Genomic DNA, 12500 nt, shown 5'->3' on the forward strand with positions numbered 1-12500 from the left:
CTAGTGGACAACTAGGGATGTGACGATGGGAAAGTCATGGCACCAAGGTGGTCACACCATCGGTGAACATGTTCAAAAAGTACACGCAATTGTTGAACGTGTTCAAAAAGTACACGAAATTGTTGAACGTGTTCAAAAAGTGCACACAATTGTTGAACGTGTTCAAAAAGTGCACACAATTGTTGAACGTGTTCAAAAAATACACACGTTTGAACGTGTTGAAAAAGTGCACACAATGGTTGAACGTGTTAAAAAGTACACACAATAGTTAAACGTGTTCAAAAAGTACACACAAAAGTTAAACGTGTTCAAAAAGTGCACACAATTGTTGAACGTGTTCAAAAAGGGCACGCAATTGTTGAACGTGTTCAAAAGATGCTCACAATTGTTGAACGTGTTCAAAAAGTAAACACAATGGATGAACGTGTTCAAAAAGTACACACAATGGTTGAATGTCTTCAAAAAGTACACACAATGGTTGAACGTCTTCAAAAAGTGCAGAGAATTGTTGAACGTGTTCAAAAAGTACACACAATTGTTAAACGTGTTCAAAAAGTGCACGCAATTGTTTGAACGTCTTCAAAAAGTGCACAAATTTGTTGAATGTGTGTGTATATATGTAGAGAAATGTGCATATACAGTATGTGCATATATGTATATACAGTATGTATATGTATATATGTGTATAAATGTATATGTATGTACGTGTAGTTACGTATATATGTATATGAGTGTATGTATGTATATATATATTTTAAATTATTTTTATTTTAATTTTTTTTAATCGATTTTAAATCATTACAAATAAGAATTGCAATTTAATTAAATGTCAATTTTTTATTTTTTTACACCCCTATTTGGTATAATAATGATAATCAATTTTTTGCATGGAGATGGAATTATTTCCATTTTAAAAAATATGCATTTTTTATGAACGTATTTCCCTTTTCAATGGGGATGAACAAAATGGCGATTGGAAAGTCAATCAATGACCCATTAAATGCCATTGTCCAAGCCTTTGGTCCCAGCTTGCCGACGAGACACGACCATGGTGGTCCAGACTCCGCCCCCTGGTCATGCCCCTTGGACAGGGCAGTGCTGCTGGTCCTGCGTGCTCCTGCAGACACATGGCGGCTATGTTCCTTATGTATAGAGCAAGCAGATCAGGTGACCGTCATGGCGGCCATGTTCCTTATATATAGAGCAAGCAGATTAGGTGGCCACAGGGGGCTCCTCGGCAATGCATCCTAAAGTGGTGCTGCCTTGCCTGAAATTTAAATCCACACCTCTGCAGGTCTTGTCGATGGTCGGCTGCATAGACTATTTCTAGGTCTTGTTGCAGAAGAGGTCATGAATGCGTTTGGAAAGCCGAGCTCGTCTCTCTTTTAGCTCTCGGTTTGGTCTGCGCCCCCGGGTCTGCCTTTAGAAGATTGACCTCATCTGGGCAGTGCCCTAGAAGGAAGAAATATAAAAGATAAGATATGTAACGCTACAAAAGATTTTCTCAATGTTTTCCTGTCAATTCCAGACTACAAGCCGCTACTTTTTGTGTTACACTTTGAACCCTGCAGCTTACAAAACGGAGCAGCTCGTTTATGGATTTTTTTTCGCAGACCTCTATGACCAAAATAGTTTTACAAAAATAAAACAACAAGCAAAAACACTAGCAGGGTGTCTGCTATGGCACCATGTTTTGGACAAGTTAGCTCACTGCAGGTGCTGCTGTGTCCTTCCATTTACCCGTAGTGCTTTTTTGAAATTTGTTTACCGGAGTGCCGTTTAGTTTTCTAGCCGTCCATAGCGTTCTACTCGAATGGATTCTTCATTCGCCGCTCCAAGCAACGTTTTTAATAGGGATGTCTGATATTTGGGAGAGCCTGTCCCAAAGCTGCTGTTTTAAGGCATGTTAAGAAAATAATGCATGTGGTGGATTGTCCCAAGCTTAAACAGCAAACAAAGTGGTTTTAGTACAAAAGTTGTATTTACCCAATATGAAGAAGTACAGAGTTGGATTGGATTGCCCATGTAAACAGACAGCATCCTCCATAGGATCCAGATCATGCAAATCATATCAAATATTGGTCTACTGGCTTTTTATATGTTTCCCTCATGTGTCAAGGTCCCGTTGTTTTGCAACTGCTTGCTCCGCAACAACCTTGGATCCCTTAGTCATAACAAACAATCAAAACATTTTGTAGAATGGTTAGGGCGACCACAAATTAAACTTTCACCTACATATGATCCTTCAATGGTTTCAAATAGGAAAAAAAGAAAAGAGCAGACCTCTTAAGGCTTTTTGACAAGTTTTCCTCTCGGACTTCGATAGACATAAAATATGGTATAAAAGGTCAGAAATTCCACTACAGTGACTTCAATAATAAATATGACAGTGCCATGTTGGCATTTTTTCCCATAACTTGAGTTGATTTATTTTGTAAAACCTTGTTACATTTTTTAATACATCCAGCGGGGCATCACAACAAAATTGGGCATAATAACGTGTTAATTCCACGACTGTATATATCGGTGTTGGTTGCTATCGGAATCGGTAATTAAGATTTCAACAATATCGTAATATCAGCAAAAAAGCAATTATCAGACAACTCTAGTTTTTAAGTTTTACAATATAACTAAAACAATTCTTATTCACTAAAGCGTCCCATGTATGATGTCTGTAGGAGTGTTTTTATGCATATTTGTACGTGCTCTCGTAAGGTAATCAAGCTAGCGTCGTTAGCATGAACTAATATGCTAATTTGTTTACAAGTGTCTGTGTTAGTATTATTAACTTACAATTCCATTCTTTTTGTATTGTTTCACTTTCACAAACTCACTAAAACATCACAGTGGAGTTATTGAGTCTGTTTAGCTGATTGGAAAGTTTTGAAAAAGCTTCAATATAAATATTATTCCAAATAATACATTGTGAGAATCAATGGGAATCGAGTATCGAATCTTTAGGCGCTCAGAGATGCTCACCCCCATTGTAGTACAGTTTCCTAAACAAGTATCACCTCAGAAAACACTTCCAAGTACCACTATAAAGACAACTTTTACAATACGGTAGTGGAGTAGACCTAAGTATTCATTAAGTACCACCATAATGACAACATTAAAGTACAGTAGTGTAGTACACCTAAGTATTCATTAAGTACTACTATAATGACAATATTAAATACAGTAGTGTAGTACACCTTAGAAAACACTTCCACGTACCACCATAATGACAACATTAAAATACAGTAGTGTAATAGACCTAAGTATTCATTAAGTACCAGCATAATGACACATTAAAATACATTAGTGTTGTAGACCTAAGTATTCCTTAAGTACCACCATAATGACAACATTAAAACACAGTAGTGTAATAGACCTAAGTATTCATTAAGTACCAGCATAATGACAGCATTAAAATACAGCAGTGTAATAGACCTAAGTATTCATTAAGTACTACCATAATGACAACATTAAATACAGTAGTGTAGTTCACCTCAGAAAAGACTTTCAAGTACCACCATAATAACAAAATACAGTAGTGTAGTAGACCTAAGTATTCATTAAGTACCACCATAATGACAACATTAAAATACAGTCAATCAATCGATGATTATTTATTAAGCCCTAAATCCCTAGTGTCTCAAAGGGCTGCACAAACCACAACACAAACCACAACGACATCCTCAGTAGAGCCCACATAAGGTCAAGGAAAACAGTAGTGTAGTACACCTCAGAAAACACTTCCAAGTACCACCATAACAACAAAATACAGTAGTGTAGTAGACCTAAATATTCATTAAGTACTGTCATAATGACAACATTAAATATAGTAGTATAGTACACCTCAGAAAACACTTCGAAGTACCACCATAATGACAACATTAGTACGGTAGTGTAGTAGACCTAAGTATTCAGTAAGTACCACCATAATGACAACATTAAAATACAGCACTGTAGTAGACCTAAGTATTCATTAAGTACCACCATAATGACAACATTAAAGTGCAGTAGTGTAGTAGACCTAAGTATTCATTAAGTACCACCATAATGACCACATTTAAATACAGTAGTGTAGTGGACCATAAGTATTCATTAAGTACCACCATAATGACAACATTAAAATACAGTAGTGTAGTAGACCAAAGTATTCATTAAGTACTACCATAATGACAACATTAAATATAGTAGTGTAGTACACCTCAGAAAACACTTCGAAGTACCACCATAATGACAACATTAATACGGTAGTGTAGTAGACCTAAGTATTCAGTAAGTACCACTATAATGACAACATTAAAGTACAGTACTGTAGTAGACCTAAGTATTCATAAAGTACCAACATAATGACAACATTAAAGTGCAGTAGTGTAGAAGACCTAAATATTCATTAAGTACCACCATAATGACCACATTTAAATACAGTAGTGTAGTAGACCTGAGTATTCTTTTAGTACCACCATAATGACTACATTAAATCACAGTACTGTAGTAGTACTAAGTATTCATTAAAAACAAGGTATGCACTTATATTGTAACATCACACACATTATTTACCACTAGATGGAGCCAGTGGTAGTACCACAGTATCCCCCATCTAGTCTTACATTGTGTCTCCCACAGAGATCATCCGTGCTGAGCGCATCCAGGTCCGGGACGTCTCCTCCAACGCTGCCACCCTCCAGTGGCGACCCGTTCTTTCCGGTTTGCCGGGCCACTACGAGATCCGCTTTGGCCCGCGTCCGACAGGCGGTACGGGAGGCGCGGGAGGCGGGCCCGGGACCAGTCCGAGCACGGGCGGAGGTCGGTACCAGAGACTGGTGCAGTCGGCGGATTCCGACACCGTCCGGCTGACCGACTTGAAGCCCGACACCACGTACACGGCCACCTTGACACCGGAGTCTAACCGACAGTCTTTCGACACACTCTCTGTTACCTTCACCACTCACGCAGGTCAGCTCCTTCACTCCTTCAGACTCAATGATTATCTTCCCCTTCCAACTACCTTTGGTCTCCCACCAGAGGTGCAGAGTCCAGCCGTGGTCAGCGTCTCCGAGCCGGGGCCGACGAGCGTCCGGGTGAGTTGGGGTCCTCTTCAGCCGGACGTGGTCACCAGTTACTCGGTTGAGTACTCCGCCCTGCCCGCTGGGAAGCTGCAGGCCGTGACGGTGGACAAGAGGCAGAACTCCACGCTGCTGAAGAACCTGCAGCCAGACAGCACCTACCTGGTCACTGTGGGCGCCCGCCTTTCCTCGGGCCAGGAGAGGGCCATGTCGGTCAAAGTCTGCACCAAGGAAGGTGAGAGGTGTCCTTTTTGGATCACTGCCCAGCCCTCATTTCTGATTGGTCACTTCCAACTACACATTGACCAACAGTTAGTACTGTAAAGTCCGGACTAAAAGCCGCTACACTTTCAACTTGCAAAACGGTGCAGCTAATTGATGGATTTGTCTTTGCTAATTCCCATATTGTTTTGTTTTCAATAGTTTTCCTTAAACCCGAGCAAAGGACTGAAAAGGTGTGTTATTGTTGTTTTTGACCAGTGCACGGGCTGCCAGTTGAAACTGTACTGCCTGTTTTGCCTTGAACCGGAAGTAAAACTGTCCAAGTTTTACAAAATAACTAAAACAATTCTTACTTACTAAAGCGTCCCATGTGTGATGTCTTTAGAAATGTTTTATGCATATTTGTACGTGTTATTGTAATGTAATCAAGCTAGTTTCAGTGGCATTAGCTGATATGCTAACACGTTTACAACTATCTGTGTTAGTTTTATTAATTTACAATGGCATTTTTTTTGTATTGTTTCACTTTCACAAATTTCTCAGTAAATTCACCGAAACGTCACCGTGGAGTTATTGAGATGTTTACCCGTTTTAATGCCTTAAACTGAAAGTTAAACCGTCCCTAGCATTTTTGCTATTCATCACTCCAACCAACGTTTGTAAGTTTTACAATATAACTAAAACTATTCTTACTTACTAAACTGTGCCATGTGTGACGTCTGTAGGAGTGTTTTCAAGCATATTTGTGTGTGCTGTCGTATTGTAATCAAGCTAGCGTTGTTAGCATTGGCTAATATGCTAACACGTTAACGAGTGTGTGCGTTACTATTATTAACTTACAATGGCATTCTTTTCGTATTGTTTCACTTTCACAAATTCCTCAGTAAATCCACCAAAACGTCACCGTGGAGTTAGTGAGTCTGTTTAGCTGATTGGAGAGCTAGCTTCCGCAGCTAGTGGGTCCATGACGATGACTTCTGTTTTGTTTGATCAGCCATTTTACTGCCGTGTTGCAGACATCGTTTGGAAACAATTAAGATTAAAATATTTCTTTGTAAATCAATCATTTCACAACGTATACATCTGCGACTTATAGTCCGGTGTGACTAATGGTTTATAGATTTAATAAATTGTAAGGTTTTCTCGTGAGGAACCCTGAAATATTGCCAGCCTTTAAATTTAAAAAAATATATGCTACTTCAGGTAGATTATAGTTAAGACATTTTTCAAGATGTCTGACATAATTTCTTTCTGGATGTTTCAGAAAGTATGAGAATGTGTGAACTCTTCTTTACTTGCATTCTTCAATAATAAGTCTCTCATTCAGAAACCACAATATTTTTTATTTAAAGGGGAACATTATCACAATATCAGAAGGGTTAAAACCTATAAAAATCAGTTCCTAGTGGCTTATTTTATTTTTTAAAGTATTTTTCAACATTTTACCCATCCCGGAATATCCCTAAAAAATTTTTAAAGTGCCTGATTTTCACTATCTGTAAAGCCATCGTCCATTTTCCTGTGACATCATCCAGTGATGCCAATACGGATAGCACAGCAAGATATAGCGACATTAGCTCGGATTCAGATTCGGATTTCAGCGGCTTAAGCGATTCAACAAGTCACGCATGTATTGAAACGGATGGTTGGAGTATGGAGGCAGATAGCGAAAACGAAATTGAAGAAGAAACTAAAGCTATTGAGCAGATAGCTATTGACGCTATTTGGCCATGTTTGCCTTAGCATCGCCGGTAAAATGTGCAGACCAACGATCGGAAGTTTCGCATCTTGTGACACTGGATCAACTTAAATCCATCGATTGGTAAGTGTTTCTTTGGCATTAAATGTGGGTGGAGGGAAACGCTGGATGTAAATATAGTTTCAAATGTACATACAGCTAGCCTAAATAGCATGTTAGCATTGATTAGCTGGCAGTCATGCCGCGACCAAATATGTCTGATTAGCACATAAGTCAATAACATCAACAAAACTCACCTTTTTGATTTAGTTGACTTTATCGTTGGAAATGCATCTGCAGGTTATCCATACATCTCTGTGCCATGTCTGCCTTAGCATCGCCGGTAAAATGTGAAGACACTCCGGCACATTCAATGGGGGTCTGGCGGCAGATTTCTTTGACTTTATCGTTGGAAATGCATCTGCTTTGAGTGTCGCAGGATATCCACACAATCTTGCCATCTCTGTAGTAGCATAGCTTTCGTCGGTAAAGTGTGCGGAACAAATGACTGACCATTTCGTCGGCTTTCCCCACACCCTCGTATTTTGAACAAATTTCGTCCAATTTCTTGCCACTTTGGCATCTTTGGGCCAGTGGTGCAACTTGAATCCCTCCCTGTTAGTGTTGTTACACCCTCCGACAACACACCGACGAGGCAGGATGTCTCCAAGGTTCCAGAAAATAGTCAAAAAAATGTAAAATAACAGGGCTGAGACGCGGTGTTTGTAATGTGTTTGAGAAAATGGCGGCTTTATTACCTCGGTGACGTCACGTTCTGACGTCATCGCTCCGAGAGCGATAAATAGAAAGGCGTTTAATTCGCCAAAATTCACCCATTTAGAGTTCGGAAATTGGTTAAAAAAATATATGGTCTTTTTTTCTGCAACATCAAGGTATATATTGACGCTTGCATAGGTCTGGTCTATAATGTTCCCCTTTAACACAGCTTTCAAATAATTCAAGCCGCAAGCAACATCGTCCCTGTTGCATCGCGGGGTTCACACCAGTTAGCACGCACATGATGCTAGCGCCCATGTCCTTCCCTTTCAGAGCATGGGGCAGTTTCGCCGCAAGGCTCCACCCACTCCGAGTTGGTACACACAGGTGCTGACCCATCGGGCGCTTCAGGGTGTCATCATCCTTTCTACCAATTAGGATCATGATTGGAATTTGTGGAGCCCAGTTTGTGCCCACGTCTTGTGTTGTGTGGCGAATCATTGGAGCAAAGCATTTATTTCCCCATAATTTATCATCGCCTATATGTTTAGTATCTGTCAATTTAACCAAGACTCATTTGGTTAAAGTCCTCAGGAGGTGTTAAGTAAAGTTCAACCCCCCTTTTTTGTCTGGAAAATGTCTCAAAACCATCAAAGTAAAGTTTGGCGCCATGCCACGCCCAAATGTTATGGCGTAGGGAATTTTTTTACGCAATTTATCATCGCCCATATGTGTAGTATTTGTCATTTTAACCACGACTCATCTGGTCAAAGTCCTCAGGAGGAGTAAATTAAAGTACAACCCCCTTTTTTTGGCTGGAAAATGTCTCAAAACCATCAAAGTAAAGTTTGGAGCGATGCCACGCCCACACCTTATGGCATAGGGAATTTTTTTCCCGTGATTTATCATCGCGTATATGTGTTTAACCACGACTCATTTGGTCAAAGTCTTCAGGAGGAGTTTGTTCAATTACAACCCCCCTTTTTTGGCTGGAAAATGTCTCAAAACCATCAAAGTAAAGTTTGGCCCCATGCCATGCCCAAATCTTATGGCATAGGATTTTTATTTCTGTAATTTATCATCGCCTATATGTGTAGTACTTGTCATTTTAACCACGATTTCATTTGGTCAAAGTCCTTAGGAGGAGTTTGTTTAAGTACAACCTCTTTTTTTGGCTGAAAAATGTCTCAAAACCATCAAAGTAAAGTTTGGAGCCATGCCACGCCCACATCTTATGGCGTAGGGAATTTATCATCGCCCATATGTGTAGTATTTGTCATTTTAACCACGACTCATCTGGTCAATGTCCTCAGGAGGAGTTAATTAAAGTACAACCCCCCTTTTTTGTCTGGAAAATGTCTCAAAACCATCAAAGTAAAGTTTGGAGCCATGCCACGCCCACATCTTATGGCGTAGGGAATTTTTTTTTCTCGCAATTTATCATCGCCCATATGTGTAGTATTTGTCATTTTAACCACGACTCATCTGGTCAAAGTCCTCAGGAGGAGTTAATTAAAGTACAACCCCCCTTTTTTGTCTGGAAAATGTCTCAAAACCATCAAAGTAAAGTTTGGAGCCATGCCACGCCCACATCTTATGGCGTAAGGAATTTTTTGACCGCAATTTATCATCGCCTATATGTGTAGTATTTGTCATTTTAACCACGACTCATTTGGTCAAAGTCCTCAGGAGTTAGTTAAATAAAGTACAACGCCCTTTTTTGGCTGGAAAATGTTTCAAAACCATGAAGATAAAGTTTGGCGCCATGCCACGCCCACATCTTATGGCGTAAGAATTTTTGGTCCGCAACTGTCATTGTAACCACAACTCATTTGGTCAAGGTCCTTAGGAGGAGTTTGTTAAAGTATGACCCCTTTTTTTGGCTGAAAAATGTGTCACATTTTATGGCGTAAGATTAAATATTTTGCAATTAATCATCATCGCCTTAATGTTTAGTATTTGTCATTTTAACCACGACTCATTTGGTCAAAGTCCTTAGGAGGAGTAAGTTCAAGTGCAACCCCCTTTTTTTGGCTGGAAAATGTCTCAAAACCATCAAAGTAAAGTTTGGCCCCATGCCACTCCCAAATCTTGTGGCATAGGAATTTTTTTTCTGCAAATTATCATCGCCTATTTGTGTACATTTTGTCATTTTAACCACAATTTCATTTGGTCAAAGTCCTTAGGAGGAGTTTAAGTACAACCCCCTCCCCCCCTTATTTGGCTGGAAAATGTCTCAAAACCATCAAAGTAAAGTTTGGCGCCATGCCACAGCCACATCTCATGGTGTAGGATTTTATTTTTTGCTATTTATCATCGCCTTAATGTGTAATATTTGTCATTTTTTAACCCCGACTCATTTGGTCAAAGTCCGTAGGAGGAGTTTGTTAAAGTCCACCACCATTTTTTGACTGGAAAATGTCTCAAAACCATCAAAGTAAAGTCTGGCCTCATCTTATGGCATAAGAATTTTTTTTCCTGCAATTTATCATCGCCTATTTGTGGAGAATTTGTCATTTTAACTACAATTTCATTTGGTCAAAATCCTTAGGAGGAGTTTAAGTACAACCCCTACCCCCCTTATTTGGCTGGAAAATGTCTCAAAACCATCAAAGTAAAGTTTGGCGCCATGCCACGGCCACATCTGATAGTGTAGGATTTAATTTTTTGCTATTTATCATCGCCTTAATGTGTAATATTTGTCATTTTTTAACCACGACTCATTTGGTCAAAGTCAGTAGGAGGAGTTTGTTAAAGTCTACCACCATTTTTTGGCTGGAAAATGTTTCAAAATCCTCAAAGTAAAGTTTGGCGCCATGCCACGGCCACATCTGATGGCATATGATTTAATTGTTTGCTATTTTTCATCGCCTTAATTTGTAATATTTGTCATTTTTTAACCACGACTCATTTGGTCAAAGTCCTTAGGAGAAATTTGTTAAAGTCCACCACCATTTTTTGGCTGGAAAATGTCTCCAAACCATCAAAGTAAAGTTTGGCGCCATGCCACACCCACATCTTATGGCATCTGATTTTTTTTCCGAAATTTATCAGCGCCTTTATGTGTGTTATTTGTCATTTTAACCATGATTCATTTGGTAAAAGTCCTCAGGAGGAGTTTATTAAAGTACAACCCCCCTTTTTTGGCTGGAAAATGTCTCAAAACCATCAAAGTTAAGTTTGGCGCCATGCCACGCCCACATCTGATGGCATAGGGATTTTTTTTTTTTCACAATTTATCAGCACCTTTATGTTTAGTATTTGACATTGTAGCCACGACTCATTTGGTCGAAGTCCTTAGGAGGAGTTTGTTAAAGTATGACCCTTTTTTTTAAGCTGAAAAATGTGTCAAAAACCATCAAAGTAAAGTTTGGAGCTATGCCTTACCCACATCTTATGGCGTAGGATTCAATAATTTGCAATTCATCATCGCCTTAATGTGTAGTATTCGTCATTTTAACCACGACTCATTTGGTCAATGTCCTTAGGAGTTTGTTAAAGTACAACCCCCTTTTTTTGGCTAGAAAAAGTCTCAAAACCATCAAGGTAAAGTTTGGCGCCATTCCACGCCCACATCTCACGGCGTAATAAAAATTAATTTACAAATTATCATCGCCTATATGTGTAGTATTTGTCATTTTAACCACAACTCATTTGGTCAAAGTCCTCAGAGGAGTTTGTTAAAGTACGACCCTTTTTTTTTTCTCGCTGAATAAAGGTAGCCAAAAACCAAGATGGGCGACTTTCTGTTCATTTTCAGGTATGGTTTCCTGAGACTTTTATGTGCGTCCTATCACGATAGACTTTTCCCATGATTTGTGTGTCGATACGTAAAACTTGTCAGGAGGGGTAATTTTTTTCAAACTTTAAAGGTGGCGCTAGAGAGCCAATTTAGACATTTCTCATTCAGGACCCCCAAAAAGGTTACATTTTCCACCAGACCTGACGCCCCAGCAGAATTTGGAGACTAGTCTGGATGGCTTCAACATGTTCTACCGTCTTTTGCAGCGACCCCCGCCCTGTCCGACCTGCAGCTGACAGCAGCGGACGGTGGCGCGGTGCGGGTGGACTGGAGAGGCGGCGCCGACGGTCTCAAGGGTTACTGGCTCACGTGGGAGGGGCAGCAAGCCGGCGCCGCCCGGCGCTCCTCCGCCTACTTGCCGCCGAGTTCTCTGTCGACGCAGCTCGACGACCTCCCCCCTTCGGCGAGAGTGTGCGTGTCGCCCGTGTACGGGAGGGCGCGGGGCGAGGGTCTGTGCTGCACCGCGCCATTTGCCTCAGGTAGGAATCATTTATATTTCATACAGAGTTCCTTTTCACCATGCCGACTCTCCCTGTCCTTTCTTGATGAAAAAATGATGAAAAAGTTAAAACTTACCATGGACAGTTAAATCTGATGTGTTGAAAGTAAAAAAATTAATAAATAATTAAGTATCACTTTTTTTTTAAACACTTTTATGAGTGGGGCCCATTTGAATCTCTGAACATTTAAGTGGGATTTATTTTCAACTGTAATTGCTCAAAAATAATGAATCAAAATCAAAGTTGTTATAAATTGACATATTTAAGGCTCCAATTACTTCACATCAAATATTACAATTTGATGTATATGTTTATGTTTAAAATAGAAAAATAATTTTCCATGAATTAATGGGGAAGAAAAAAAACTAAATATAAAAATGTATCATGGCGGGATAGAGCTGATTAAGTGTTAAAAGTAGAAAAAAAAAAAAACATTTTTTTTTTTTTATATATGTATATTACTT

The 12500-nt window shown here is 39.6% G+C and overlaps 1 protein-coding gene across 2 annotated transcripts in view; it reads left to right on the forward strand.

Moving 5' to 3' along the window:
* The window catches only part of vwa1 (von Willebrand factor A domain containing 1), a 44203-nt gene that overhangs the window by 25069 nt on the left and 6634 nt on the right, over positions 1 to 12500 (forward strand). The window contains exons 3-5 of one of the 2 annotated variants that reach the window (XM_061888962.1): positions 4618 to 4947; positions 5017 to 5292; positions 11743 to 12015. In XM_061888962.1, coding sequence (XP_061744946.1) covers positions 4618 to 4947; positions 5017 to 5292; positions 11743 to 12015 — 879 coding nt within the window. Of the gene's footprint in view, positions 1 to 4617; positions 5293 to 11742; positions 12016 to 12500 lie in introns of both variants that reach the window. The other variant, XM_061888961.1, reaches the window with a different exon arrangement.

This window comes from Nerophis ophidion, linkage group LG27, assembly GCF_033978795.1.
Source record: "Nerophis ophidion isolate RoL-2023_Sa linkage group LG27, RoL_Noph_v1.0, whole genome shotgun sequence".
NCBI classification, from domain to species: domain Eukaryota; kingdom Metazoa; phylum Chordata; class Actinopteri; order Syngnathiformes; family Syngnathidae; genus Nerophis; species Nerophis ophidion.